The sequence below is a fragment of the Gallus gallus genome, chromosome 22 (genome assembly GCF_016699485.2).
Source record: "Gallus gallus isolate bGalGal1 chromosome 22, bGalGal1.mat.broiler.GRCg7b, whole genome shotgun sequence".
Classification (NCBI taxonomy): Eukaryota; Metazoa; Chordata; class Aves; order Galliformes; family Phasianidae; genus Gallus; species Gallus gallus.
The window spans coordinates 2,967,085-2,995,076 of record NC_052553.1 but is presented as its reverse complement, the minus strand read 5'-3'; the positions used below and the strand labels follow the sequence as shown (position 1 = coordinate 2,995,076).

General features: G+C 64.4%; 4 protein-coding genes across 9 annotated transcripts; 1 reads left to right on the top strand and 3 right to left on the bottom strand.

Moving 5' to 3' along the window:
• Positions 1 to 15: 15 nt before the first annotated feature.
• On the bottom strand, positions 16 to 7,103 carry LMAN2L (lectin, mannose binding 2 like). 4 transcript variants are annotated; one of them, XM_015302407.4, is made up of 9 exons: positions 6,259 to 6,404; positions 6,051 to 6,169; positions 5,029 to 5,146; positions 4,768 to 4,850; positions 3,628 to 3,660; positions 3,077 to 3,238; positions 2,888 to 3,002; positions 1,597 to 1,716; positions 16 to 1,449 (listed from the first exon to the last, which is right to left on the bottom strand). In XM_015302407.4, exons 1-9 carry the CDS (start codon positions 6,383 to 6,385, stop codon positions 1,307 to 1,309), a joined length of 1,020 nt encoding a protein of 339 aa, XP_015157893.2. In that variant the 5' UTR covers positions 6,386 to 6,404; the 3' UTR covers positions 16 to 1,306. The 4 variants fall into 4 exon arrangements, with proteins under 4 accessions (XP_015157893.2, XP_046759389.1, XP_015157894.2 ...); XM_046903433.1 differs by lacking the exons at positions 3,628 to 3,660; positions 6,259 to 6,404 and adding an exon at positions 7,040 to 7,103; XM_015302408.4 differs by lacking the exon at positions 3,628 to 3,660.
• On the top strand, positions 6,590 to 14,140 carry CNNM4 (cyclin and CBS domain divalent metal cation transport mediator 4). Of its 3 annotated transcripts, none has more exons than XM_046903432.1 (8): positions 6,590 to 6,697; positions 6,774 to 8,926; positions 10,702 to 10,845; positions 10,925 to 11,068; positions 11,715 to 11,884; positions 12,033 to 12,132; positions 12,768 to 12,943; positions 13,034 to 14,140. In XM_046903432.1, the coding sequence occupies exons 2-8, from the start codon at positions 7,486 to 7,488 to the stop codon at positions 13,226 to 13,228; spliced, it is 2,370 nt and encodes a 789-aa protein (XP_046759388.1). In that variant the 5' UTR covers positions 6,590 to 6,697; positions 6,774 to 7,485; the 3' UTR covers positions 13,229 to 14,140. The 3 variants fall into 3 exon arrangements, with proteins under 3 accessions (XP_046759388.1, XP_003643479.4, XP_040507492.1); XM_003643431.6 differs by having other exon boundaries at positions 6,590 to 6,735; positions 6,812 to 8,926; positions 10,928 to 11,068; XM_040651558.2 differs by having other exon boundaries at positions 6,590 to 6,735; positions 6,812 to 8,926.
• Positions 14,141 to 15,005: 865 nt separating this feature from the next.
• On the bottom strand, positions 15,006 to 15,906 carry ANKRD39 (ankyrin repeat domain 39). The gene is made up of 4 exons (XM_015302412.4): positions 15,782 to 15,906; positions 15,584 to 15,687; positions 15,300 to 15,503; positions 15,006 to 15,206 (listed from the first exon to the last, which is right to left on the bottom strand). The coding sequence occupies exons 1-4, from the start codon at positions 15,879 to 15,881 to the stop codon at positions 15,069 to 15,071; spliced, it is 546 nt and encodes a 181-aa protein (XP_015157898.2). The 5' UTR covers positions 15,882 to 15,906; the 3' UTR covers positions 15,006 to 15,068.
• Positions 15,907 to 16,954: 1,048 nt separating this feature from the next.
• LOC107049953 (semaphorin-4C-like) lies at positions 16,955 to 26,273 on the bottom strand. The gene is made up of 14 exons (XM_025142821.3): positions 26,156 to 26,273; positions 24,697 to 24,845; positions 24,518 to 24,580; positions 24,301 to 24,399; positions 22,945 to 23,041; positions 22,752 to 22,868; positions 21,580 to 21,731; positions 20,401 to 20,576; positions 20,188 to 20,332; positions 18,942 to 19,164; positions 18,755 to 18,870; positions 18,510 to 18,667; positions 18,355 to 18,425; positions 16,955 to 17,920 (listed from the first exon to the last, which is right to left on the bottom strand). Exons 1-14 carry the CDS (start codon positions 26,262 to 26,264, stop codon positions 17,100 to 17,102), a joined length of 2,496 nt encoding a protein of 831 aa, XP_024998589.2. The 5' UTR covers positions 26,265 to 26,273; the 3' UTR covers positions 16,955 to 17,099.
• Between the last annotated feature and the right edge of the window lie 1,719 nt (positions 26,274 to 27,992).

The following is a 27,992-nucleotide window of genomic DNA, read 5'->3' as shown; positions in this document are numbered from 1 at the left end:
CCAGGAGCACAGCAGTGCCATACACACACACACACACCAACATTTATTCCAAGACACGTTACAGCTGGGAAGAGGCGCACACGTTTCACTCCTGGCTCTCAGGCAAAACATCACAGATCAGCCCCTTCCAGGCCCCATAGCAGCCCCTTCCAGGCCCCATAGCAGCCCCTTCCAGGCCCCATAGCAGCCCCTTCCAGGCCCCCCACAAAGGCTCGGGCACTTCTAACAAGCTTCCAGCCACCCCCAAACAAGCATCCTGCCCACAAGGCACCGTTCCCCACACACTGGGACCCACCCTGGGTCAGAAACGCAGCTCCTGCCCTGCCCCACAGCACCCACAAGCAGAGCGCTGCCATCCAGCTGTGCTCAGAGCTGTTAGGGTCGCACCGACCTCCTGGCCCTGGGGGCACCCCGTGCCATCACCCCCCCCCCCCCAAATCCATGAGAGTGGCTGCAGGAACCCAATGCAGCCCCCGGGGCGAAAGCGGTCGCGCTGCTCCGTCCCCATGAGAGAAACACAGCGAGGAGTCACTGACAGAAGCAGTCACTGAGGTAGGAATAAACCAGGACTCCCTGGAAGGCAGCGAGGGCTGCGGCTCTGAGAGGCCCCCATGGTTCAGCTGTTGCTGGTGGGAGCACTGAGACCTCAGAGGTGGCAAAGCAACGACATGCAGGCGGTGTGGGATGCGTGTGGAGGCACAGCATGCTGGACAGGGACAGAGCTGAGCCCCAGGGCAGCAGCAAACAGGGATTGAGAAGGGAGAGAGTGGTATTAAACCCTGCCTGGGGTGGGGGAAACGGTCAGCGTGTCCTCAGAACACCCAACGCTGGGGGTTAATGGGACAGAGGGGTTGCACGGAGGTTTGAGGGGGACTCGAGGTGTGAAGAAAAAGCAGGAGGGTCTCTAAAGAGGGTCTGAGGTGGGTGATGGAAGCAGCGTTGAGTGGGAGAACAGCTTGGCAAAGCCCTCCTGGAAACGAAACCGCTGCAAAGGGGTTATTGCAGGAACCTGGCAAGGAAAGCAGGGCTGGGACTTCACAGCCAAAGTGGTGACCTCCACTGATGAGCGATGGCAGAGCCGGCCCAGCGCTGCCACTGCCCCGTGAGCCACCCTCAGCAGCTCCCACAGCACAGCTCCGGCTCCCAGCAGGCCTGCAGGGGACAGCAGCTCCATCCCCAGCACGACACGGGTCCCCTCTGGCACTGGGGGAGTCCCGGAGCCCAGTGACAAACAGCAGCCGTCCCCACCTCGACCCTTGGGGACAGCGGGGGTGCTGCCATGAGGCGGTGTGTCACACCGCAGCAGTCAGTAGAAGTGCTTCCGGCTCTGCTCCTGCCACTTGTTGTACACAATGACCCCGATAACGATGGCGAAGACGATGGCCACGAGGGAGAAGAAGACGATTAAGAAGAGAGCCAGGCCGCTCATGGGCTCCAACGGTGCCTCCACTGCGGGGGAGAGGAACAGCTGTGAGACCTCAGTGGCTGCACAGCAGCTCATTGCCATCCTCCTGACCAGAGCGGCACTGTTCTTAAGGGAGCTCAGCTGCTTTGCTGGTGAGATACCACAATTTCTGCCCCTCGACCCCCACTTACTCCCCGGCAGCTTGAGGTTGTCCACCACAGGCAGGTACACCTCCTTGTCCCGCCGCTCCTCCTCCGGCGTCCGCTCCACTGTCAGTTGGTACAGCTTCAGAGAGATGATGTCGTGGTTGTCTGCAAGCACAGCGGATGAACCCTGAGGTGTCACCCACTGAAACGGCCCCGGCCAGAGATGTGAGTGCCTCTGGTGGCACTGTGGGACGTCGTCACTCAGGCAACAGCCCCAGGATGCTGGCTGTCCCCTCCCAGCAGGAGAACTCACCTCCTCAGGGCAGGGGGGGGGGGGGGTCTATGCTCTTCCAAAACCTCCACCAGGAACCTTTAAGCTACTTATAAACCAAGAAACAACAGCCCAGACCGGGCCATCATCTGACTCAAAAGCATTCGCCCTCCCCCATCGCAAAAGCAGAGTGTTAGAATCAGCCTCACATGACCCTATTTCCTTTGCTTGTGACCGCGGGAGTTATTAGTGGGACAACGCCAGTGCTCCAGGCCAGCCTGCCAGCTCCCAGGGCATTAGGCAGAGATCTGAGAAAGAAAAGGAACTTTTGTTGGAGCCAACAATGGGCCCAGACACCAACCAGTGTGCTTTCATAGGGCGTAACTCAAAAAAAATCAGGCTTAAAACCTGCCCGGAGCAACAGAGCAGGGTAACTCCAGGCCTCACAGCACCCCAAGCAGAGCTGCAAGAGAAGGGGGGGAGCAGAGAAAGGCAAAGAGCTTCAGCTCCTGCAAAGCACCACTTCCATCAGCCCGCACTGCACCCTTCCCCAGCACCATTGCCTTCGGGTTAGGAAACACAAAGAGCAGACTACAGCTGCTCTGACAACACAGCGAGCACCTCTGTTCTCACAGTGTTTTAAGAGCAGTGTTTTAACCCCCAGCAGTAGGACAGCAGTGATCTCAGTGCCGCCCTCAGGCTCTGCCCATCACTGCAGGTTGAGCCATGAGGGTACAGATGAGATTTCTCAGCTCTCACTCTGTTTTGCTCCTCCTGAGGCACGCAGCTTGGGGACGAACCCTCCTGAGTGGCTGCTGTTTGGTAGGAGATGCTGGCTGAGCTCTGCCCACATCACTGCCAGCCTCATCTGGTGGCAGAGGGAGCTCAAGGAAAGCTGCCTGAGCTGCACAGCACGCTCCCCAGGACGAAAAAACAAAGTTCCCTCAAGCAGGGAGAGGTCCTCAGGCGCTCTGTAAGCCCCACCACACCTCAGCTGCACCTCCAGACACCCGAAGCTGCACAAGAGCTGCTCAGCAAACACTGCTTGGGGCCACACAGCAGTACCTGAGAGGTCTCCGGTGACAGAGGAGGTCCCAAAGTAGTACCCACGGGGCAGGCGCACGCCGGGCACGTCGATGCAGTCCCTCCACTCCTGCTTACCATCAATATCTATCAGCACCTGGAAACGAAGAGGCTCTGGTAGCACTGGGTGTCAGCACAGCTGCCCAAAAAGCCCCAGCAAGCAGCGCTCACCGTCAGCCTCCTCTTGACGTAGCGGATGACCAGGAAGGTGTCGTGGTTGAGGTTTCGCACCATGGCTGTGCAGCCCCCCAGCTCCGTGGGTCTGCCGTCCCGGTCGTGGTCGTAGGTGAGAGATCCATTGTTCACCATGGCAGAGATGTAGGGGAAAACACGCTGTGGGGAGAAGGCCAAACTCAGCTCCCACATCTGCCTCAGCATCACAGCGCGCCTGCAGGGTCTGGAAATGCTGTCTGAGTTTTGGGTGGTCCCAGCTGGAAGCAGGAGCTGGGATCACTGTGGGTCCTTTCCCACGCAGGCTATTCTATGATCCTATGACATCCTACTGACCCCAGGCTCTTTCACCCCAGCTATGCTTCCCCAAAAATCATCCCTGGTCATCCCCTCACCTTGGCTACCACGCACCTAGGATAGAAGAGAAAGTTCCCATGCTAGCTCCCTGCTCACACAGGGATGTGTGCAGCTCCAGCGAGGGAATTCCCTTACCAAGAGGACAAAGTGAGCCCAAGCAGTTTGGAAATGGGTAGGTCAGCAAGAGCAAGTACCTGATTTCCTGGGCTGTACCTCCTCTTCTGAGCCTGTGAGTCCAGGGTTATCGCAAAGCAAGAAAGAGCACAGAAGCAAAATGGTCACAGACCAGAGTTTAGCATGAAATTGCAACCTGGGAAGTTCCTCCGTGCACAGCTCAGTGAGGGCTGAAGGCAGAGGGGAGGGGGGGGGGGGGGTTTCAGCTGCTGGGTTCCAAACCTGGGGCACACAGCCAGGATGCAGCTGGTGGGCTAGAGAAGCACAGCCACAGCCCTGCACATCCGCAGGACCAACGCCACACCAATCCCTGCACAGAGCCAGGGGGCACCACAGGCTTTGGTCAGACCACACCAAAGCACCGCTACGAGCACAAAGTCCACCCCGGGCTGGAGCAGGCTGCTGGTAATGTTTGAACAAAGCCGGTGGTTGCTCAACGTTTGTGCAGCAGCTGCAAGGTCAGGCATTGCAGCAGTGCCCCTTGTGTGCTCTGGGGACTGCAGAGAAGAGCCCTGGGGACAGCACTGAGGTTGTGGGGGTAAAACAGTGTCTGTTTGCTACGAGAAGCTGCAGTTACAAAAAGGTGCTTTGTTTTAGGAGTGACGATACTGACTCCAGCACCAGGGTGGGAGAGGTCAGGTTTTAACCACCTCACAACCCCAACCAACACCAAAGAACCCCAAACAAAAAGCGAACACAGCAGGAGCACAGCGGTCAGCACACAGAGCAGCAGAGTGCAGGCACACCGTGCCCCCTCCAGAAAGCAGCCCCAGCATGCAGCCAGCTGGGGGGGGCTGCTTGGCTGCTGCTCTGCTTGAGCTCTATGAAGTCTGTGTGTGCTTCCTCCCAGCTGCTGCTCGCCTGCAGCCTTCCAAAAGCACAGCAGCTCACCCCACAGCGGTGGTGACCCATTTGTTTTCTCCTACCCCACTTTTTCTGGGTGAAGCTGACAACAAATCTGCTCACAGATCGTCACGCTAGAAAGAAACGAACCACGCAGAGAGGAGAAGGCGGCAAGGCAAGCTGAGTAATCCCTGCTGGCAGCCAGCTGGCCTCCAATTTTGGATCCAAAAAGCTCACACCTCGCTGGCTGCAAGTTGAGCTTGGTGCCAAGCTGCCCACGTTGCACCCAGCAGGGTGCACGTCAACCCCCAGCTCACCTCCTGCTGTTTCTCCTCGTTGGGGTAGGTGTCCACAAACACCCCCAGGCCCAGGAAGTTATCCTTGCTTCCAAAGACAGGCCCTGGGGGGAGAGACAGACAGTATGAAGGACAGCAGAGAAACAGAGGGCCTGCAGTTCCCCTCCAGATCCAGAGGGATCCAAAGGACTGCACAGAGCAGGGGCCACTCTGGCCACTTTGCCCCCAAAAAGGTGATAACAGCCCTCCCTGCAGGCACAACGTTCCCCCAGCAGGGTTTACCTTGCTGCATGCGGTCTTTGGTGTACCATATGGCAAAGCCATCACCATTCAGGTTCTTCTTGCCTTGCCCATGGATTTTGAAGTGCACCTGCATCTCCCAGTCACGGAGGTAACACGGCTGCGAGGAGGAACAACCCTTCAATCCCAAAGTCTCTCCTTTAGAACCCATTTCTCCATCCCCATCCCAAGTCCACACACCCCAAGCCTCCCCATAGCACCCCACACTCCCTAACACCACTCAGGGCACCATTTTTTCCCTAAAACCCCCCATCTCAGTGCCCCCCCCACCCCACTTTTCCAGCTCTGAGCCCTTTTGCATGACCTCCCCGCCCATCCCAGATCCCCTCTGCTCCAAAACCTCTCCCTCTGAATCTATTTCTCTACCCCCTCCCCAAAATGCAGGCACCCCACATCCCTGACCCCTTCCCTACACTCCCCCCCCCCCCCACCCCTCCCCCAGTCTGAATCCATTTCTCCAGGTCCCTTTTATTGTCCCCCAAAGTGCAGGTGCCCACATCCCTGACCTCCCCCCCATCCTCCTCCACTCTAAAATCTCTCCATCTGAACCCCCTTCCCTCCTCCTGACCCCCCCCCCCCAAGCACAGGTGCCCCAGACCCGTGACCCCCCCCCCCCCCCCACTCTGAAGTTTCTCAACCTGAACCCATTTCTAAGTGGGGTTCCAGTTGGAGGATTCCTTATAACCCCAAAGCCTCTCCACCTGAACCCCTTTCTCCAGCCCCTTTACCTCCCCCTCCACAAGCACACATCCTACTGTTCCCATCCCCCTCTCCATATCCCCCCCCGCTCCAAAATCTCTTCTTCTGCACCCACTCCTCTTCCTCCTCCCCCCCAATCGCAGCCACCCCACATCCCCGCCACCCTCCCTCCACCCCACAACCCCCCAAATCCCTTTTAATCCATTTCTCCATCCCAATCCCCACACAACTCCCCAACCCCCCCCATCCCAACCCGTCTCCCCACCCCCTCCCCCCCCTCCCAAAACCCCACACCCGGCTCTCACCACGCGGTTCCACACGGCTCCCCACTTGCTCTGCACGTCGGGCGTGAGGCGGATGTACTGCGCCATCACTATGGCGTTGCCCTGCAGCTCCCACAGCCCCGCGCTGGCCGAACCCACTCCTGTCGGGCCCACACCGGCGGTCGGTACCGGGCCTCGAGGCACCGACCCCGGGCCGCCGGCTGCCCTCCGCCCCCGCTCCCCTCCTCACCCTGGTACGGTTTGGATAACGAGTGCTCCCGCTTCAGGTGCTCCTCCATCTGCTCGGCCCGCGGCCCGCCAAGCCCCAGCGCCACGGCCAGCAGCGCCAGCCCGGCCCGCCACCGGCCCGCCGCCATCTTGCCTCCTCCTCCTCCCAGCCCCGCGCGCCCATTGGTCAGCCCGCTCGGCCCGCCTCCCAGCCCCGCGAAGCCATTGGTCGGTCCGCTCGGCCCGCCGCGCGATGCCGATGGATGGTTGGCCGCACGGTGTGTCTGTCAGATGGGGGGCGGGGATAACGCGTGCGCAGGGGGTGATGGGGGATCGAATTAAAGGACACTTCCGGGATGGAGGTGCGGCTGGGTCCGGGCGCAGGCCTGGAGCTTCCCGAGCGTCCTCATTTTCCTAAAGTCCCATTCCTATTAGGGTCCTAACGGTCCCTAAGGGCCCAGGTCCTGCTTATGGGCCCTAACGGTCCCTAAGGGCCCAGGTCCTGCTTATGGGCCCTAACGGTCCTTAAGGGCCCAGGTCCTGCTTATGGGCCCTAACGGTCCCTAAGGGCCCAGGTCCTGCTTATGGGCCCTAACGGTCCCTAAGGGCCTGGAGCCTTTTGGGTCCTGTCCGTGGGTCCTAGTGACCTCACGGGCCCAACCCTAGAGGGTGGTGTACACCCCTTAACGTCTTGCCCGTAGGTTCTAATGCCCCCAAAGGGCCTGGGTCCTGCGCCGCAGGTCCTAGTGCCTGCCTCCGAGGTCCCGCCCCCACCCTGGATCCTGCCCCATAAGGCTCAGTACCTGCCCTCTCACAACGGTCCTGCCTCTTAGATCCTAGTGATCTCACCACCGCGTCTTGTCTCCCAACCTTGGTTCGGATTGCAGGTCCTAGCGACCCCCATACCCCGCCTTCCACCCGAGCCCTGTCCCCCAGGTCTTCACGCCCACACACTCGAAGCTCTGCCCCCCAAGCCCCACCCGAGCTCCCAGTCCCCCTCCCTTCCACCCCATCAACGCTCCTTCCATGGGCGTTTCCCCCAGACGCCCACCGAGCAGCCCCACCGCCCCCCGTGGGCCCCACCAACACCCCCTCCCCCCTTTAAGCCTCGCCATGCCCCTTTTAACACCGACCCGCCCTCTCGGTGGGCGTGGCCAACGCCGAAGGGGCGTGGCCTCCCCGGCGGGAAGGGGGCGTGGCCTGGCGGCGGGCTGACGCCACGGGCGCGCGGCGGCCGCGAGCCACCAACATGGCGGCGGGCGGCGGGCGGCGGCGCGGCGGCACCCGGGGCGTTGGGGCCACCCGCAGCTCAGCAGCGTCGCCGCCTCCGCTCCTCTCCCCCCTCCTCCTCCTCCTCGCCCTCCCCGGCGGCACCGCGGTGGGCGGCGAGGAAAGCGTGATCCTGGGCATGAGGTTGGAGTACAGCAACAAGCCGGCGGCCCCCACGCGAGGCCCGATCCGCGTGACGGAGGGCAGCGAGCTGCTGCTTCGCCTCTACGGCATAGGGCTGGGCCCGGGCACCGGGCAGCGAGTGGCCTTCGCGGAGCTGCGGCCGGCCGGCAACGCCTCCACGCCCAACGGGACGTGCCCGGAGCGCTCGCAGGACCTGGTGGTGCAGGGCCTGGTGGGCTCCGAGGCTGCGGGGAACGGCCCGGGGGGCTCCGAGGACACCTCGGCGCTGCTCCGAGTCCGGGTGCAGCCCCTGCGGAAGGACGAGCAGGCCAAGACTTACGTGCTGTGCACGCAGCGACGGCCCGGCCTGCCTTGGTTGCCGCACCGAGGAGCCGACGGCCACATCGTGGTGGTGGAGGAGAAGAAGTCCCTGCTGCCCCTTTGGCTGCAGGTCATCCTCATCGTGGGGCTGTTGGTGCTGTCGGGGATTTTCAGCGGGCTCAACCTGGGTTTGATGGCGTTGGACCCCATGGAGCTGCGCATCGTGCAGAACTGCGGCACCGAGAAGGAGAAGCGTTACGCCAGGAAGATCGAACCCATCCGGAGGAAAGGGAATTACCTGCTGTGCTCCCTGCTGCTGGGCAACGTGTTGGTCAACACCACCCTCACCATCCTCCTGGACGACCTCATCGGTTCGGGCATCGGCGCCGTGGTGGCTTCCACCATCGGGATCGTCATCTTCGGGGAGATCGTCCCCCAGGCGCTGTGCTCGCGGCACGGTTTGGCCGTGGGGGCCAACACCATCGTGGTCACCAAGTTCTTCATGCTGGTGACGTTTCCCCTCTCCTTCCCCATCAGCAAGCTGCTGGATTACATCCTGGGCCAGGAGATCGGCACCGTGTACAACCGGGAGAAGCTGGTGGAGATGCTGAAGGTGACGGAGCCCTATAACGATTTGGTGAGGGAGGAGCTCAATATGATCCAAGGGGCCCTGGAGCTGCGCACCAAAACGGTGGAGGATGTGATGACCCCGCTGCAGAACTGCTTCATGATCAACAGCGACGCCATCCTGGACTTCAACACCATGTCGGAGATCATGGAGAGCGGCTTCACCCGCATCCCCGTCTACGAGGAGGAGCGCTCCAACATCATGGACATCCTCTACGTTAAGGACCTGGCCTTCGTCGACCCCGACGACTGCACGCCCCTCAAGACCATCACCAAGTTCTACAACCACCCCGTCCACGTCGTTTTCCACGACACCAAGCTGGACGCCATGCTGGAGGAGTTCAAGAAGGGTGAGAGGAACGGGGGGACGCTGCTGGGCTGCTCCCCGGGGCGCTGCTTTTCCCTATGGCTCCAGCGCTGTGAGGCCGGAAGCAAAACTCGGGCTCCCTGGCAGCTCTTCAGGGTTGGGGCTGTGGGGCTCCGTGGGGCTCACGGGGACGGGGAGGACGCAGAGCCGGTGCTGGAGGTGGGCTGGCTCTGTTCCGGCGCCCGTCGCTCTGTAGGATCTCCCTGTGGAGGCGTTGAGGTGGCAGAGCTGTCCCTGCGGAGCGCCCTCAGCTCGGCGCTCGCCTCTGGAAACACTGGGAAGGTGTTTACGTGCTCTCCGGTTTTAATTACTGGCCCCGGAGGCCCTTAGAAATGCTGCTGGGGAGTTGCATGGCTCCCTGGCTCGCTTTGGCTCCCTCCTCCAGGCCCTCCCTGGCTTCCCACTGGCCCCAAAAGCCCTTGGGGAGGGGCTGAGGGGCCGTGCACCAGCCTGGGACCCCACTGCGCCCGGTGGCCCCGCTGCCTCCCCAGCTCCCGTTAAGCTCATGGCTGCATCCTGCTGGCAACGGGGACATTTAGGGGTGCGGGGCGGTCGCCTGCGCTTCGTGCTGGGATTTAGGGGATCTGGCAATTCTTCCTGCAGCCGGAGCTCGGCTGCAGCTTGGGGCAGGATTTAGCAGATCCAAGCCAGGCTGATCCTTCAGGGTAAGAGTCTGGAGGCTGCACGCTCGGTTCCTGCCTCCTGCCTGCACCCACGCTCTCCCTGCACCCCAAGATAGCGTCACACTCGATGGCAGCCCAGCTCCCCCCTTCCCAAAACCCAACAGAACGGGAGCAGGGCTGCGTTCTGCCACCCCACTGCTGGAGCGGGAGCTGGCCCAGCTGCTGGCGCCGGCTTTCCCTCCTACGAATCCTTATTAAAGGATTTGAAGCGCAATCGCTCCGATTACAAAGCCTGGACGGCCCGCGCTGCTGTTGGCTGCTGGGTCAGAAATGGGGAGCTGGCAGCCCCTCTGCCTGGGCTGGGTTTGGGATCTGGGTCAGCCCCCAGGGCCCTCTGCTCGGGGTTGGAAGCGTTGGAAATCCGCTGAGCAAAAGGATGGAGTGGTGGAAGCAATCGGCCGCGCTCCTGATTGCCCCGACTGCAGGAATGGTGCCGTGGATGTGGCACAAAAGCTGGCGTCGGGGTGACAGATCCTGCAGCAGCACTCGGTGCCCGTCCCCACCTTCCTGCTCCTCTTGGTGTGAGCACAGCGCCAGGCTCAGGGCAGGGATGGGATGCTTCACCCCTTGGGCTTCGCTTGGCGTGGGGTGGTCGCCTCCTGTCCCCCTCTCCCAAAAGCCTGCATTGCAGAAGGGGAAGATCGAGGTTTCACCTGAATTCAGCACTGAGCTTTTGGGATGCAGCTTTTGGGATGCGTGGGGACCGTGGTGGCCTCGGTGCTGTGAGTGGGATCTCTGCCCTTTGCTCTCATCCCCTCTGCACCCGTGGGGAGGAACTGCGTCCTGACTCAGCGGGGCCGGTCCTGTGTGGGTGCAGGTAATGTGAGCCAGGTCCTTGCAGGTCACGTCCCCTTGGCTGCGTCCCTCTGGCCAATCCCTTCCCTCACAACCACAGTCAGGTGTCCCCAGTCCTGCGGGCGCCTCTGCCCTTAATTGCTGTCATTAAACGGGGAAGGAGCGCCCAGCCCAGGGCTGGTTTAGATCTTTATGTCCTTATTGTCCCTGCGCAGGGAGTGTGGTAGGGTTGAGCACATGGTGTGAGTTGACCGGAGCGTGTCTTGTCTGACGTCTGCAGGGAAGTCACACCTGGCCATCGTGCAGAAGGTGAACAACGAGGGCGAGGGGGATCCCTTCTACGAGGTGCTGGGGCTGGTGACGCTGGAGGACGTCATCGAGGAGATCATCAAGTCGGAGATCCTGGACGAGTCGGATGCTTTTGGTAGGTGTGGGGTTCAGCCCCGCGTCCCCACGGCGTGCGGTGGGGCCGGGTGCCACCCGCTGCCCTGTCACTCTGATAGCAGCCGATGAAAACCGCAGCAAGAAGCGTACGGGCAACCAGAAGGGCAAGAGGGACTTCTCAGCCTTCAAGGACCCCGTCAACGAGCAGAAGGTGAAGGTCTCCCCACAGCTGCTGCTGGCTGCTCACCGCTTCCTCTCCACGGGTGAGTTTTTGGGAGCGCACTGCGTGGTTCCGTCCGTCCACGCTGGCTCTGTGCTGCTGCTGCTCCTGGAGCCACGAGGGATCTGTTCCCTTCTCGTTGCTCTGTAGCTGAGAAATCAGGGAGGTTTTTTGCCCGCGCTGCCGTTATCCTGCTTGCTGCTGGTCTGCTGGGGGGAGTCCTGGCTGGCCCCGTGTCCCTGCAGAAGGGGAATGTTGGTGCAGTGGCCTCGTCCTGCTAGGAGGACCCCTGGGATGGGGACGTGGAAGCGCCATGGCCACTGCATTCCAGCAGGAGCCCGAAAATTGGGTGGGAGGCCTGGAGGCGAGGGGCTGTGACCGTGGCACCCTGCTCTCTTCCTCTCTGTCCTCAAAAATGAGGCTTAGGTTTGCCCAGCAGGAAGGTCCTGTCCACGTGCTGGCACGTGTCACCCTGCAGCCAGGGCTGGGGGCTGAGTGCTCTCCCTGTGGGGCTGCTGGAGGTGTCAGACCCGGGGGTTTCTATCCCAGGGAGGTGTTGTGGGGCTCAGCCTGATCCGGAGCGCTGCCCCAAGGGGCAGACTGTTCACCTGCACCCCTCAGCACCTCCATCTGCAGGGATGGCAGCAGGGACAGCCCGCAGCTCTGACCCCGTCCTGTCTCACTCTCAGAGGTGACGCTCTTCACGCCCAACTTCATCTCTGAGAAGATCCTGCTGAGGCTGCTCAAATATTCCGACGTCATCCAGGAGCTGAAGTTTGATGAGGAGAACAAGAAGTCCCCGCATCACTTCCTCTACACTAAGAACAAGGCTGCCGACTACTTCATCCTCATCCTGCAGGTACCGTGGGGTGGCGGTGTCCCCTGGGTCCCCTCACTGTGCCACCCAGGCTGCTGCCCATCACCAAAGCCATGGGTGAGCTCCTTCCACCCACCCCAACGCCGCAGGACGCGGCATTCCGGAGCCTGACGCTGCCTCTCCCTTGCAGGGCAAGGTGGAGGTGGAGGCTGGCAAGGAGTGCATGAAGTTTGAAGCAGGAGCCTTCTCCTACTATGGGGTGATGGCCATCAGCCCACCTCCTGTATCGGGTGAGCACCCCAGGGTTCCCCAGCACATCTCCAGCCCAACACCTCTCCATCCTGCCCTCTGCCATCGCCCCAGCGCTCTCTCTTTACGTTATCCTCTGCACATGTCCTGTTGTGCCTCTCTGCCCACCCATCCTCAGCCCTCAGACCATTCTGCCCACCAATCCTCAGCCCTCAGACCATGAGTTAACTCAGCATTTGGGTGTCCTCAGCACCCCGGGCCACATTAACGCAGCACTGGATGTCATTCCCCGGGGCTGCGTGGGGGACCTGGCAGCTCCTGGTGCTCCTAGAGGAGGAAAAGCAGTTCCTCAGCCTCCGGGGTGGCCTTTGGGGGGACAGCACTGAGCTCCTGGTGTCACGAGAGTCCTGCGCTCCCCTCACACACACCCCATTTTCTCCCACCTGACCCTATGGAGGTGGAGCAGGGGAACCCACCTGCCCTGGGGCTGCGTCCAGGCGGCGAGGAGAAGCCACCCTCCCTGCACTGCATGCACGTCATCCATCACCCTTCCCTTGCTGAGCGCATCAACCACGCTGTGCCCATCAGCCCTCCGTCCCCCTATCCAGCGGGGCGGGGGGCAGCGATGGCACCAAGCATTCCCTCGGGCGCTGCTCAGCCTGTCCCCATCCCACAGAGACCCGCTCCCCGTCCCACGTCAGCGGCCTCAACCGCTCGGCCTCGCTCAGCTGCCACGAGCGCTCCGACTCCGTCTCATCCCCCGTTGGTGGCAGCAACAACCAACTCAGCGCCGTCACCCCATACGTGGCCGACTTCAGCGTCCGGGCGCTCAGCGACCTGCAGTTCGTTAAGGTGAGGCTCTGTGGGGTCCGTGGGGGGCCATCTCCCATACCGTGACCCCCCCCCCCCCCATCACCTCACTGTGGCTTTGCTTTGGCACAGATCACGCGGCAGGAATACCAGAACGGCCTCACCACGTCCCGCATGGACAGTTGTCCCCAATCTCCGGACAGCGGAGCTCCCAAACCCGATCTGCCGGAGAAAACGGAGCCGGCCGATGAGACCACCAGCCTGCTGAACGAGAGGAACTGCCTGGGCCGCCGCAGCACCCACGGCCCCATCGAGAACTCCATCTGAGCCGCCCGCGGGCCGGGGACGCGCTGGGAGCCGCGGGGATGCGCTCCGCATACGGCTCCGATGGGAGCGGCTGCGGCGGCGGAGGAGGAGGAAGAGGAAGAGGAGGAGGAGGAAGAGGAAGGACAGCCCGGCCCGGTGCTGCTGCTGCTCGGGGACGGCAGGCCGCGGAGGCGTTGGGCCCGCTGTGGCTGAAGCCTCCGCTCGGTGCAGCTCAGGGAGTTCAGGTCCCGCAGGCCGGGCCTCCTCCTGCCGAAACCAGGCCCAGGCCCGCCGCCGCCATCTTCCCCTTCCCTATAACCCCCCCCCTCCCCCACGCCCCCCCCCCCACCCCGCCGTGAATGATGGAAGCGAAGCAGAGGAGGGGGTGACGATGCGACTCAGGGAGTGCCACAGCCCCGGGGTGGGGGCTCGGGGGGGCACACAGCTAGCGACCAAAGGACGGTGGGGGGCAGCCCCTTCCACTGGGGGTTCCTCCCAAAGCGGACCCCCCCCTCATCCCCCCCCCCATCCCCCCAATCACTGCTCCCCACCCCCACAAAGCACAATCCCCGGTGACCGCCGTTAAGTTATTGGGAGAAGGGGAATTAATTGCATTAATCATGTCGCGACGATCAGGGCCTGGTTCTGCTGCGGGGAGACGCTAGGAATAATAATAATTAATAATAATGAACCACGGTGAAAACCCTTTTTTTTATTAAATCTTCCTCTATGCAAAACCCCCCCCCCAACCCCCCCCCCCATCCCCCAGCTCAAGAATCTGTATTTATTTTCGCATCAGGTTTGATTTGTATATTCGGGGAGGGGAGGCCGGGCCCTGCACAGCCCCACGCCCCTCCCCCCCCGGGTTGTGGAACGGATTATGGAACTTTATTTTATTTTTTGCCGGTTGGTTAATAAAATTCTCTATCTTTGTGTCGGGCTCGGCGCGTTCGGGGGGCGGAATGGGGCGCGGCGCCTTTAAATCCCACCGAACTGTTGTTTACAGCGCCGCGCCGGGGAGGGGGTGGCGGCCGCCGATTGGCTGCGAGGCCTGAGGTAGCGAGCCCCCTGATTGGCTGTGAGGAGGAGAGCTAGCAAAACGGCTGGTGATTGGTGGGAAGGGCGAGGAAAGGGGCGGGGCGGGCGCTGGGTTCCGGTGTCACCATGGCGACGGCCGGCGGAAGCGGAAGTGGTGTTGCCGGGCGAAGGGCTGTGCCGAAAGCGGCAGCGCTCGGGGCCCGGTAGGCGGTTCGGTACCGCCTTTATTCTGCCGGTGCGGCTTCACGAGCTCCGGACAGTGCACGGGGGGCGGCACCGAGGGAGGAACGAGGGACCGGCGTGCTCAACAGCCGCGCTCTATCGTTCCTTCTTGCAGGCGAGACCAGGCCGCGCCCGGCAGAGCGGAGCAGGCAGTGGGCCGGAGCGCGGCCTCGGCGGCAGCGCGCGTTGCCCTGCGGAGCGCTCCCCGCCGCGTTCCTTCTGTCAGCACTGCGCCGTTCGCCCCATTCTTCGTGGTTTGCGGGGGTTTTTTTGCCAGTGAGGACCGCTGGAGGCGCACAGCTCCGTCCCGGCAGCTCAGAAATGGAGGTGCCCCCACGAAGCAGTACGCGCTGCTGGAGGAGCACCGATCTGTCCCACCCCGCCCCCTCCCCACAGCAGTTGTGCCGTGGCACTCTGCAGGCCCTCCGCTCGTGGCCGCGGCCCATCCCGGCGTGGGGACACCGCCGTCATCCTCGTGCCACCCCCCGTGGCGACCCCACGTCCCCCCAGGCGCGGTGACAAAGAGGCGGACGCAGCATTCAAGCTCTGTTGTTTTTCCTTTTCCCTCTGCCTCCACCCGCGCCGTCCTCGCCGCGTCCCTTCATCCCTCCAGCAGATCCCACACCGCGGGGTCGGCCGTGTCGCGGGGCCGCCGTCCTTTAGCGTCACGAGCAGCCAGCAAGGCAGGGCTGTTCTGCAGCAGGAGGACGCAGAGCTCCCGGTGACCGCGCTCCGCCGCCTGCGTGCGACCCACCGTTGGAATACCACCGCCGCCACGGTAAGGGGGAGCATCCCAGAAGGGGCGGGCCGCCCCCTCGCTGCCCCCACGCACCTTGTGCAGGCTGGTGCGGCCGTCCCCGTCGGCGGCGGCGGGGTCGGCGCCGTGTGCCAGCAGGAGCCGCGCCACGGCCACGTGCCCGCAGTAGCAGGCGCGGTGCAGGGCGGTCGCCCCGCCGGGCGTGCGGGCGTTGCAGTGGGCACCGCGCTGCAGCAGCAGGCGGCACACCCCCAGGTGCCCGTTGCGGCTGGCGTAGTGCTGAGGGGCGGCGGGGAGCGGTGAGCTCAGGGAGGCTCACGGCCTCCTGCTGCCCTCCCGCTGCCTCGCATACCCCGTACCAGGGCGGTGTACCCCGCCAGGTCGGGCTGGCTGGGCTCCCCGCGCCGTTCCAGCAGCTGCAGCACCCGAGCCTCGTCCCCGTCCCGCGCCGCTGCCCAGATCCCTGCGGGCGGGGAGAGCTCAGAACAGGGGAACGCAGAACGGGGCCCGCTGCCCTCAGTCCCCCCCCGCTCCCCCCCCCGCCCCGAGGCGCGCACCCCGCTCGAAGTCCATCTCGGGCAGGCTCTGGTGCACGCTGGGCACCGCCACCCGCGGCGGGCAGCACGGCCCGGGCGGTGAGCGGCGCCCCGCCGCCATCAGCGGGGCAGGGAGAGCCGAAGGGAGGCGAGTGGGAACGGGCGGAGCCGAAGGGAGCCGAGAGAGAACGAAATGAGTCGAAGGGAAACGAAAGGAGCCGAGGGATAGCCGAAGGGAGCCGAGGGGGAACGAAGGGAGCCGAGGGGTGGCCGAGTGGAGCCGAGGGGCGGCCGAAAGGAGCCGAGTGGGAACGAAGGGAGTCGAGGGGTGGCCGAAGGGAGCCGAGTGGGAACGAGAGGAGCCGAGGGACAGCCGATCGCCAAGGCGCATGCGCACTGCAGCCCCTCCCCGCCCCGCGGCGCTGCCCACGCTGTGTGCCCGCCCTCCCCCCCCCTCGGGAATCCCCCCGCCCCGCTTCCCACGGCCCCGCCGGGACCCCGAGGCCGCTTCCGGCCTTCCCGTCAGCCCACCCCCACCCCCTCCAAACGCACACAGCCCACGGCCCTCCCTGACCCCCCCCCCCCCCCCCGGGAACGGCGCCTCGAAGCCCTTTTATAGCCCCGAGCGCGGCCCTTTCCGTGAGCTCAGCGCTTTCGGGGGGGTACATTTTTTTCCTCCTTTTTATTATGAATATAGAAATACCCCACGTGCTTACAGCAAATAAATATATTTCGGTAACAAATAAATTACACTGGGGGGGGGGGGTTGGGGGTGGGGGGCGGCATACAAAAGGGGCAGCGTGCAGTGGGCGGCGGGGGGGGCGGTATGTACAGGGGGGGGTGAGGCGGTACAAAAGTTCTCGGGGAGAAAAAAACGATGGGGATTGGCCCAAAAAGGGCTGCTGGGGGTGGAGGGGGGGGGAAGAGGGGGGGGTAAAAGGTGGGACGGGGGCCACAATGGGGGTCCCCAGAGGGGTCCCGGTGCCCGGGCCGGGCGGCGGCTCCCAGGCGCAGCCCCACCGCTCAGGGCTGACCCGCAGTGTCCGAAGCGCCGTCCCCAAGACGGGTGACAGCCCCCAACCGCAGCCCCCGGCGGTGCCGGGGCTCCATCCCGGAGCTCGGGCCCCAAAGCGGGGCGACGTTCCCGGTCGCCGACCCCACGGCAGTGACATTCCTGGGCTCGGCTCCCCCCCCCCCCCCCCAAAAAACGGCAGTGACGGTCCCGGGCTGCGCTCCCGGAGGGGGTCGCGGTGCCCGAAGAGGGACGCGGTGCCCAAACGGCGTCGCCCCGCGCAGGACGCGCTGTCCCTGAGGTAGGTGCGGCCACGCGGCGGGCGGCTCAGACCGACGACTCCTCGGGGTTGGAGTCGGGCAGGGGCTGACGCTGCTGCAGCTTTCGGCGCAGCTCCTCGGCCAGCTCGGCGCACGGCGGGCGCTCCTCGGCGCCCAACGCCAGGCGGATGTAGCCGTTGGACGAGGAGCCGCGCAGGGGGCCGAGGTGGATGCGGGTGGGAGAATGCAGCGGCTGCCCCGGGATGGCGGCGGGCGGCGAAGCGGCGCCGGGCGGACCGCCGTTGCGGCACACGGCGTGACCCGGCACGATCTTGAGCGAGCCGTCCGAGCAGTAATAGCTGGCCGGGTCCCACAGCTTCTCGTCCGAATCCGAAGCGGCGCTGGGCACGAAGCGGGGGCTGTGCGGCTCCTTGGGCAGCTCGATGGGGTACACCAGGGTGCTCTCGATGGCCTTCGCCCCCTTCCGCAACTCCTCGCGCAGCCGCCTCCAAAGCGACAGCACGGCCAGCAGCAGCACCAGGCACGCCGCCCCGAGGCACACGGCCACCACCCACGCCAGCCCGGCGCTCTCCAGCGGCGCCCGCGTCTCCTGCGGCGCTCCGGGCAGCACGGCCACGCGGTACGCCTCCCCGCCCAGCCGGGCGCCGCGCTCCTCCGCCACGCAGCGGTACGTCCCGCTGTGCTGCGCCCCGGCGCCCGGCACGACCAGAGCGCGGAGGTGGCCGTCGTGCAGCACCAGCGCCTGCTGGGCCGGCAGAGCGCGGCCTTCGAAGGTCCACAGCGCCTGAGCCAGGTTGGAGCCCAGGCGGCACGTCAGGACCAGGTCGGTGCCCGCTGCCACCGTCACGTTCTTGGGGGTGATGGCACCTGCGGGGCGGGGATGGGGCGCGGTGGGGCGGGGGTGACCCCGCGTGCCGCCTCCGTGGGTGGCGTTGGGGTGCGTCCATTGTGCCGTGGGTGGATGGAGTCGGCTGTCCCCATGTGCCACCTCCATGCACGGAGTCGGTGTCCCCACCTTCCCACCTCCACGGAGTGGGGTGTCCCCGTGTGCCACTTCCCACGGAGGGAGGTGGGTGTCCCACCGTGCCATCGATGACGGAGTCGGACGCCTCCATGCGCCACCTCCCACGGATGGAGCCGTTTCCCCACTGTACCACCTCCCACGGACGCACTCAGGGCGTCCCCACCTTCCCACCTCCGTGGCGTTGGGTGTCCCCGTGCGCCACCTCCCACGGGTGCCGTTGGGGTCTCCCCACCACGTCACCCCCACCCCCGCGCCACCCCCCGGCGCCCCCTCTCACCTTGTGTGCCCACCAGCGGCATGGCACAGGCGCGCGTGTCGGAGCCCAGCACATCCTGCACCAGGTGGGACCTGCAGGGCGACGAGGAGGAGGAGGAGGAGGATGAGGAGATGAAGGCCCCGTGGTGCAGCAGAGCCCCGCGGACGCCTCCTCACCCATTGAGGCCATCGGAGCGCACGCAGCGGCTGCCGTTGCGGCTCCACGCGCAGTACGGATCCCGCGCCAGGACGCAGTCGGCGCAGGACTGGTAGCGGCCGCAGTCGGCCACGGGCAGCTGCGCCACCTGCAGCCGGGAGCCGGCGAACAGCAGCTTCTGCGGGCACACAACGGGCGCTAAAGGGGCCGCCCCGGGGCGCGGAGCCGTCCGCGGCCACCGCCGCCTCTCACCGCCGTCTCTCACCTTGCGCCCCGCCAGCACCAGGCTCTCCACGGGCTGCGCCGGCTCGAAGACCTGCAGCTCCTCCACCAGGTGGACGTGGGAGCCCAAATTCAGCGCCTTGTGCACCCAGCCGTCACCTGCAGGGCAGGGCATGCAGCCAACGCCGCCCCCCAGCCGGGCGCCCCGCTCCGCACCCCGCTCGCCGTACCCGTGCCGACGAAGAGCACCTCGTAGACGGCCCCGTCCAGCCCGGCCACGCGGTCCACCGCCAGCTGGGTGAAGTTGGAGTCCTTCTTGAGCAGCAGCGGGCGGCCGCGCTGCGGCAGGACGGGCTCATCCATCAGCGGGTGCTTTTTGGCGAAGTTCAGAGTGTTGTCGGGCAGCGCCAGCGAGCTGGGGAAGCCGTTCTGCCGGTGCCAGTCGGTGATGCACTGCGGGCACACGGCGCCGTCTGACATCCGCGGCCCCACATCGCCGCGCCCCCACATCTCATCCCCGTGTCCCACGGAGGCGGTGGGGTCATTTGGAGCCATGGAGATGAGGCGCTGAAGGATGTGGGCAGTGGGCGTAGTGGGGTGGGGGGGGGGGGGGATTTTCCGTGTCTCCGTGTCCCATCTCCCCATATCCCATACCCTCACATCCCCGTGTCCCCATATCCCACGTCCCCATATCCCCATATCCCATGTCCCATACCGACACAACTCTCACATCCCCATCTCCCATACCCCCATGTTCCCATATCCCATATCCTATACCCTCACATCCCCATCCCCATATCCCCATCTCCTATATCCTCACATCCCCATATCCCATCCCCACACATCCCATGTCCCCACATCCCATGTCCCATACCATCACAACTCTCACATCCCCATCTCCCATACCCCCATGTTCCCATATCCCATTTCCTATACCCTCACATCCCCATCTCCCATCCCCTCATATCCCCATCCCCATGTCCTATATCCCCATATCCCATCTCCCATACCCTCACATACCCCATGTCCCATCTCCCCATCTCCTATATCCTCACATCCCCATCCTCATATCCCCGTCTCCCCCTCTCCCATACCCCTATGTCCCCATATCCCATCTCCCCATCCCATACCCTCCCATCCCCATACCCCATATCCCATCTCCCATCCCCATCTCCCCATCTCCCATCCTCTCCCATCCCCATATCCCATATCCCATCTCCCCACCCCATACCCTCCCATCCCCACATCCCATATCCCATCTCCCATCCCCACGTCCCCATATCCCATCTCCCCACCCCATCCCCTCCCATCCCCATATCCCATATCCCATCTCCCATCCCCACGTCCCCATATCCCATCTCCCCACCCCATCCCCTCCCATCCCCATATCCCATATCCCATCTCCCATCCCCATATCCCATATCCCATCTCCCCACCCCATACCCTCCCCCCTAACCCCCCTAACCCCCCACTCACCGCCCCGGGCCGTGGGCTCGGCACCTCGTCCGAATACCGGCCCCATTTCTGTGCCTGCTCCCGGTACTCCTTATAGGGACCCTCGAAGGCCTTCTTCACCTCCAGGATGTGGTAGCGGCACACGGCCGACACGTCCACGTCCCCCCTGCACGGACAGAGCCATCAGCGGGGCTCTGAGCTCGGGGACCCCCCCGACACCCCCCGATCTCTCACCACCGCGCCTGGAACACCCCGAAGAAGGCGGTTTCCTGCCAGCGGTCTCCGGGCAGTGTGAACACGGCCTGCAGGCGGTTGAAGTGCAGCTGCTGCTCCGGAGCAGAGCAGAGCAGCCGAGCCTTCAGGAACGTCGTCCACTTCTTCTGCAGCGTTCGGGCGCCGCCGACGTCCCCCTGCGTGGCGAGCGGCGCTCAGACCCCGTCAGCCCTATAGGGCGTCCCGTACCCTACGCACCCCCACCCCCTTCAAGGGCTGCCCCACACCTCACCGGTCCCTAAAGGGCCACCCCGTACCTTGCAGACCTCCACCCCAAAGGGCCACCCCACACCTCAGAGACCCCTACAGGGCCACCCCATACCCTGCAGACCACCACCTCCTATAGTGCCATCCCACACCTTGCAGACCCTCACCCCAAAGGGCCACCCCACACCTCACAGACTCCTATAGGGCCACCCCACACCTTGCAGATCCCCACCCCAAAGGGCCTCCCCATACCTCAGAGACCCTCACACCCCTACAGGGCCACCCCATACCCTGCAGACCGCCACCTCCTATAGCGCCATCCCATACCCTGCAGACCCCCACCCCAAAGGGCCACCCCACACCTCACAGACTCCTATAGGGCCACCCCACACCTCACCAACCCCCACCCCCCAGAGGGCCACCCCACACTTTGCAGACCCCCACCCTCTATAGAGCCATCCCACGCCTCACAGACCCCCCCCACCCCCTATAGGGCCACCCCACACCTCACCGATCCCTAAAGGGCCACCCCGTACCTTGCAGAGCCCCACCCCCTATAGGGCCACCCCACCCCTCACAGACCCCCACCGCTTATAGTGTCATCTCATACCTCCCAGACCCCCACCCCCTATAGGGCCGCCCTACCCCTCCCAGACCCCCACCCCCTATAGGGCTGCCCTACCCTTCACAGACCCCAATCCCCTATAGGGCCGCCCCACCCCTCACAGACCCCCACCCCCTATAGGGCCACCCCACCCCTCACAGACCCCCACCCCCTATAGGGCCACCCCACCCCTCACAGACCCCCACCGCTCATAGTATCATCTCCTACCTCTCAGACCCCCACTCCTTAAAGAGCCGCCCCATACCTCTCAGACCCCTATAGGGCCGCCCCCCCCTTGCAGCCCCCCACCCCATAGTGCCACCCCATACCTTGCACACCCGTGCCACGCGTGCCACCACCTGCTCGGCATAGCAGTCGTACTCCACCGCCCTCTCGCTGAAGAAGAAGTAAACTTTGTCGTCGTCCCCCGTGCTGCTGCCTGCGCTCTCCTGTATGTAGGCTGACGCCACAAAGTGGGGCTCTGTGGGGACAGATGGGGACAGTAGCACCGTGCAGGGTGGCCCCATATCCCCGTGGCCCCATATCCCCATGGCCCCGTAACCCCACATCCCCGTATCCCCACATCCATGTGCCCTTGTGCCCCCATATCCCGACGCCCCCATGTCCCCATATCCTTGTAACCCCACGTCCCTGCGTCCCCATATCCTTGCATTCCCATGTCCCCATAACCCTGCATCCCTGCGTCCCCATATCCCCATGTTCCCATGTCTCCATAACCCCATATCCCTGCATCCCCATGTCCTCATATCCCCATGTCCCCATATCCATGTGCCCTTGTGCCCCCATATCCCGATGTCCCCATATCCCTACATCCCCATAACCCATGTCCCTATATTCCCATATCCCCATGTTCCCATGTCCTTGTATTCCCATATCCCCGCATCCACGTATCCTTGTGCCCCCATATCCCCACATCCTCGTGTCCCCATAGCCCCATGTCCCCATAACCCCATATCCCCACATCCCCATATCCCTGCATCCCTGTGTCCCCCTATCCCCAGTTCTCATGTCCCTGTGTCCCCATATCCCCATATCCCTGCACCGTGTCCTTCTGCCCCCATATCCCCATGTTCCCATAACCCCATAACCCCATATCCCTGTGTCCTCATGTCCCCATATCCCCACATCCACGTATCCTTGTGCTCCCATGTCCCCACATCCCTGTATCCCTGCATCCCTGTGTCCCCCTATCCCCAGCCCCCATGTCCCCATGTCCCCACATCCCTGCACCGTGTCCTTGTGCCCCCATATCCCCATAACCCCATATCCCTGTGTCCTCATGTCCCCGTATCCCCGCATTCATGTGTCCCCATATCCCCATGTCCCCCTATCCCCAGTCCCCATGTCCCTATATCCCTTCACCGTGTCCTTGTGCCCCCATATCCCCGTGTTCCCACGGCCCCATAACCCCCCATCCCCACATCCTCATGCTCCCGTGTCCCCATATCCCCCCACACCCCACAGGCGCCGCCCCCAGCACCGTTCAGCCACGAGGTGAGGTACTCAGTCTTCATGGAGTAGTGGGGCCCCAGGTTGCGCAGGATGACGGGCTCAGTGCCCAGGAAGTTGTTGAAGGTGGCGGAGTACAGCTCTCCATCTGTAGGGTCGGGGTGAGGGCGTTAGGGGCAGCTTTAGGGTCGGGAGGTACCCGGGGGGACAGCGGTGTCACCTACCCACAATGAGGCCGGTGTGGCCCTTGGTGGGGTCGTAGGGACATTTGCCCTTGCCGTCCTCAAAAGCCACGTGGTCCAGGGTGAAACCGGACAGCTCCTGTGGGGCACGAGGTGAGTTGAGACCCACAGCCCGGCCCCACATCACCCCACACCCGGACAGCCCCGGGATGGGGACAGCACTGCGACTGGAGGCCCTCCTGGGGACGGGGACACCCCTAAATGGCTGCGTGGACACCTCCAGATGTCCCTCCTGGGCACAGGGACACCCCTCAAATGATGCTCCTGGGGACAGGGATACCCCTAAAAGAGTATAAGGACACCCCAAAATGACACTTCTGGGGATGGGGACACCCCACATGAGTAGGTGGACACCCCCAGATGTCCCTCCTGGGTACAGGGAGACCCCCAAATGATGCTCATGGGAAAGGGACACCCCCAGATGATGGCCCTGGGGATGGGGACACCCCAAAATGACGCTTCCAGAGGACATGGCCACCCCCCCAGGTGATGCTCCTGGGGTCAGGGACACCCCAAAATGATGTCTCTGGGGACAGGGACACCTCCGAGTGATGCTCGTTAAGGATAGGAACACCCCCACATGACGGTCCTGGGATACCCCAAATAGGCACAAGGACACCCCCAGATGTCCCTCGTGGGCACAGAGACCCCCCCAAATGACGCTCCTGAGGCCAGGGGCACCCCTGGATGATGTTCATGGGGACGGGAACAATCCCAAATGATGGTCCTTAAGGATAGGGACACCCCAAAAGGGCTCAGGGACACCCCCAGATGTCACTCCTGGGCTCAGGGACACCCCCAAATGACGGTCCTGGGGATGGGGATACCCCAAAAGGGCTCAGGGACACCCCCAGATGTCACTCCTGGGCTCAGGGATACCCCCAAATGATGGTCTTTAAGGATAGGGACACCCCAAAAGGGCTCAGGGACACCCCCAGATGTCACTCCTGGGCTCAGGGATACCCCCAAATGACGGTCCTGGGGATGGGGATACCCCAAAAGGGCTCAGGGACACCCCCAGATGTCACTCCTGGGCTCAGGGACACCCCCAAATGACGGTCCTGGGGATGGGGACACCCCAAAAGGGCTCAGGGACACCCCCAGATTCTGTACCCACTCCTGGGCACAGAAACCCCCCCACAAATGATCCTCCAAAGGACACGACCACCCCCAAGTGATGCTCTTGGGGTCCGGAACACCCCCAAATACCATTCCAAGGGACAGGGACACCCCCAAATGGGCACGTGGACACCCCCAGATGTCCCTCCTGGGCGCAGGGACGCTGTGTGTGATGTCCCGGGGTGCGGGGGGGGGATTTGGGGAGGGGGCTGCACTCACAATGTAGGCACACTTGGGCTGGAAGGCGTAGGTGCCGCAGGCGTAGAGGTGGGAGCTGTTGTAGCTCTGCAGGAAGCGCACGTAGTTGAAGCAGTCGGTCTGGGGGGGGGCAGAGGGGAGGTGAGGGGGGCAGAAAAGATGTGGTTAATGGGGGGGGGGGGCAAAAGGGGGGCACCCCACGTCCCCTATAGGCCCCTCAGCACCCCCAGAGCCACACCTGGTTGTTTTTGCCCTTCTGGATGCACTCCGCTTTCTTCTCCACGGGGGCTTCCCAGGAGATCTGAAAGGGAGGAGGGGCAGAAAAGGGGGGAAAAAAGGGGGTGAGGCAAAAGCTTGACCCCAAAGTGCACCCGACACCCCCTCCCCCCCGACCCCCCCCCCCCCCCAGAGCCTCACCGCCGCCTTCAGCTCCACGGTGCCGGTGCTGAGGGCGAAGACGGCCTCGCGGGCGCCCACGTAGAGCAGAGCTTCGGCCTCGTCCAGCGTCAGCGTCACGTAGTGGGAGACCCCCCCCCGCGAGAAGCGCCGCGCCGCGTCCCGCAGCTCTGCAAAAAGGGGGGGGGGGGGGAACGACACACACAGCGTGGGGGGGGGGGACATCGGCGCCATGCTGCTGCTGTCCCTGCCCTGAGCACCCCCCCCCGCCCCCCCCGGGTGGGCGCTGCTGGCACCTCGGGGCCGGGCTGAACAACCACCCCCCCCCCCCCCCCCCCAAAAAACAAAGGGCTCTTTGTGGCTGTGGTGGTGCTGGGAACACTGCGGCCTTTGGTGGGACCCTGAGCCCCCCCACAGCACGCCTGCACACCCCCCGGTGGTAAAAAAAGGGCCCATTGAGAGCAGTGCCTGGGGAAGGGGATGGGGTGCTGGGGGGGAATGGGGCGTGGGCAGAGCACTGGGATGGGGGTATAGTGGGGGGGTGGGGGGATGGGGGTGGCATGGGGGGGGGTGTGGGGATGGAGGGCACAGTGTGGGGATGGGGGGCATTAGGACAAAGGGGACAGTGAGGGACATGGGGACGTAGGGCAGTGTGGGGATGGGGGGGCATGGGGACATAGGGCACAGTGTGGGGATGGGGGGGACAGGGGGGACACAGGGCATAGTGTGGGGGTGGGGGGCTGGGGGCACGGGTATGGCATGGGGGGGGCATGGGGATGTAGGGCACAGTGTGGGGATGGGGGGACATGGGGACATAGGGGACAGTGAGGGACATGGGGACGTAGGGCAGTGTGGGGATGGGGGGACATGGGGACATAGGGCACAGTGTGGGGATGGGGGGACATAGGGCATAGTGTGGGGGTGGGGGGCATGGGGAAATAGGGCATAGTGTGGGGATGGGGGGCATTAGGACATAGGGGACAGTGAGGGACATGGGGACGTAGGGCAGTGTGGGGATGGGGGGACATGGGGACGTAGGGCACAGTGTGGGGATGGGTCTTGGGGACATGGTCATGGCACAGGAGGGGTCACGGGGCACAGTATGGGGATAGGGGACGTGGCACAGGGGTGGGGGTCCGGGGTCTGGCACAGGGACACTGGCACGGCAAAGTGAAGGGGTCCGGGGCACAGGTATGGCAATGGGGCACAGTGTGGGGACATCGGCGCCCAGGAAAGGGTCGGGGGTCTGGGGAAGGGGTGTGGCACAGGAATAGGGGATGGGGGGGGGGGGGGGATGGGGGGCAGTGCCACCACGTGGGGATGGCAAAGGGGTCGTGGGGTGCTGGGTGGGATGAGAATGGAGGCACGGCGTGGCACGGAGACCCCAAGGGCTGGGGGTCCCGGGGTGGTGGCACAAGGATGGGGACAGGGGATGGCACAAAGGGGACCCGCCGGGGGGGGGGGGGGGAACAGTACTCACCCGCATAGGGGACGGTTTTTCGGGGCACAGCACTCCATGAGGACCCCGGGGTGGCGCTGGGGATGAGCGGCAGCAGCCAGGCGATGGCCAGCAGCAGGCGGGGGGCCATGGTGCCGGTGGGGGGGGGGGGAAGGGGGGGGGAGGAGGCCTGGGGACAATGGGGACAGTGGGGGGGTGAGGGGGAGGTCACCCAACCCCGGTCAGGGCTGTGGGGCGTCACCCACAGGCGGCGTCACGCGGGTGGTGTGGGCACAAGGCGGGCATTGAGGGCTGGGTGTCACGAGGGGGGGGCACGGGGCCGGGGGGGGGGGGGGGGGGGCACATCGGTCTGAGCCTCCGTGAGCCCTATTGGGCTGCAGAGCCATAGCAGCCCCCATAGCGGACACCCCCTGCTTGTTTTGGGGTGCCCCACAAGTGGGTCCCTGCATCCAGGGCAGCTTTGGGGAGGGGTGAAGTCATCACTGCCCACCCCCCCCCCCCCAAAAAAGTTCTGTCCCTGTGGTCACTCCCCCCATCCTGACGCATCCCGGTGGGTCGGGGGGGGGCTGTGCAGGAGGAAATGGGCCCTTCCTCTTCCTCCCCACCCCTGGAATGGCCTCGGTGCCCCCCCCAATGGGCTCAGTGCCCTGGGGGTGCCCCGCTGCCCCCCGCCCAATGGGGCAGGATGCGGCTGGGAATTGTTCTACCCACGGAGGGGGGGGGGGGGGGGGGGGAAGCAGGAAGCGGGGGGGCTGGGAAGGGTTTCCGGGAGGGTGGGGGGCCAGGAAGGGGCCCCCCGCGGGCGTGGGAAACGGGGGATGCCCCGGATGGGGCAGTGTCACCATGGGGTGCCGTGGGTACGGGCCGGGGGGGGGGCACAGGGTGCCGTGGTTGTGGGGATAAGAGTGGGGGGGTCAGGGTGCCACGGGCACAGCTGGTGTGCAACAGGCATGGAGGGGGCAACGCGGGCATGGATCTAATGCCAAGAGCGGGGTCGGGGTGCCAGGGGGTGTGGATGGGGTGCCGTGGGCACGGACCCACAGCCAGGAGTGGGGTCAGGGCGCTGTGGGCACGGATGGGGTGCAGCGGGCACGGATAGGGCAAAGGGGGCACGGATCTGTCACCAAGTGTGGGGTCAGGGTGCCACGGGCACGGACCCACGGCCAGGAGTGGGTCAGGGGGCCACAAGGGGGATGCAGCAGGGGGTCACGGGTGGGGACGGGGGCTCGTGGGGGGGCCACAGGGATGGGTGAAGGGCTAAGAGCGAGTCTGGGGTGCTGTGGGTGCAGTGGGGTGCCGTGGGTGGAGTTGGGGTGCTATGGGTATAGCTGGGGTGCCATGGATATAACTGGGGTGCCATGGGTGCCGTTGGGGTGCCATGGGTATAGATGGGGTGCCATGGGTATAGATGGGGTGCCATGGGCGCCGTTGGGGTGCTATGGGTATAGTTGGGGTGCCATGGGTATAACTGGGGTGCCATGGGCGCCGTTGGGGTACTATGGGTATAGTTGGGGTGCCATGGGTGCCATTAGGGTGCTATGGGTATAGTTGGGGTGCCATGGGTGCCGTTGGGGTGCCATGGGTGCCGTTGGGGTGCTATGGGGATAGTTGGGGTGCCATGGGTGCCGTTGGGGTGCCATGGATATAAACGGGGTGCCAAGGGTATAACTGGGGTGCCATGGGTATAACTGGGGTGCCATGGGTGCCGTTGGGGTGCCATGGGTGCCGTTGGGGTGCCATGGGTATAGTTGGGGTGCTATGGGGATAGTTGGGGTGCCATGGGTGCCGCTGGGTGTTGCGGGCACACCCAGAGTGCCACGGCCATAGCCGGGGGGGTCACAGCCATAGGGCCAGGGCT

Coding starts and splice junctions, on each gene's coding strand:
- LMAN2L (XM_015302407.4), bottom strand. CDS start 6,385: ATGGCGGCGGGCCGGTGGCGGGCCGGGCTGGCGCTGCTGGCCGTGGCG. Junction 5,147..6,050: donor GAGCCGTGTGGAACCGCGTG/GTGAGAGCCGGG, acceptor TCCTCCTCGCAG/CCGTGTTACCTCCGTGACTG. Junction 1,717..2,887: donor TGTCACCGGAGACCTCTCAG/GTACTGCTGTGT, acceptor CTGTGCTTGCAG/ACAACCACGACATCATCTCT.
- CNNM4 (XM_046903432.1), top strand. CDS start 7,486: ATGGCGGCGGGCGGCGGGCGGCGGCGCGGCGGCACCCGGGGCGTTGGG. Junction 11,069..11,714: donor TCACCGCTTCCTCTCCACGG/GTGAGTTTTTGG, acceptor TCTCACTCTCAG/AGGTGACGCTCTTCACGCCC. Junction 12,133..12,767: donor CAGCCCACCTCCTGTATCGG/GTGAGCACCCCA, acceptor CCCATCCCACAG/AGACCCGCTCCCCGTCCCAC.
- ANKRD39 (XM_015302412.4), bottom strand. CDS start 15,881: ATGGCGGCGGGGCGCCGCTCACCGCCCGGGCCGTGCTGCCCGCCGCGG. Junction 15,688..15,781: donor CGAGATGGACTTCGAGCGGG/GTGCGCGCCTCG, acceptor CCCCGCCCGCAG/GGATCTGGGCAGCGGCGCGG. Junction 15,207..15,299: donor GCCGCACCAGCCTGCACAAG/GTGCGTGGGGGC, acceptor GGTCGCACGCAG/GCGGCGGAGCGCGGTCACCG.
- LOC107049953 (XM_025142821.3), bottom strand. CDS start 26,264: ATGGCCCCCCGCCTGCTGCTGGCCATCGCCTGGCTGCTGCCGCTCATC. Junction 24,846..26,155: donor AAAAACCGTCCCCTATGCGG/GTGAGTACTGTT, acceptor CCCTTTTTGCAG/AGCTGCGGGACGCGGCGCGG. Junction 21,732..22,751: donor CCTCACCTCGTGGCTGAACG/GTGCTGGGGGCG, acceptor CTGTCCCCACAG/AGCCCCACTTTGTGGCGTCA.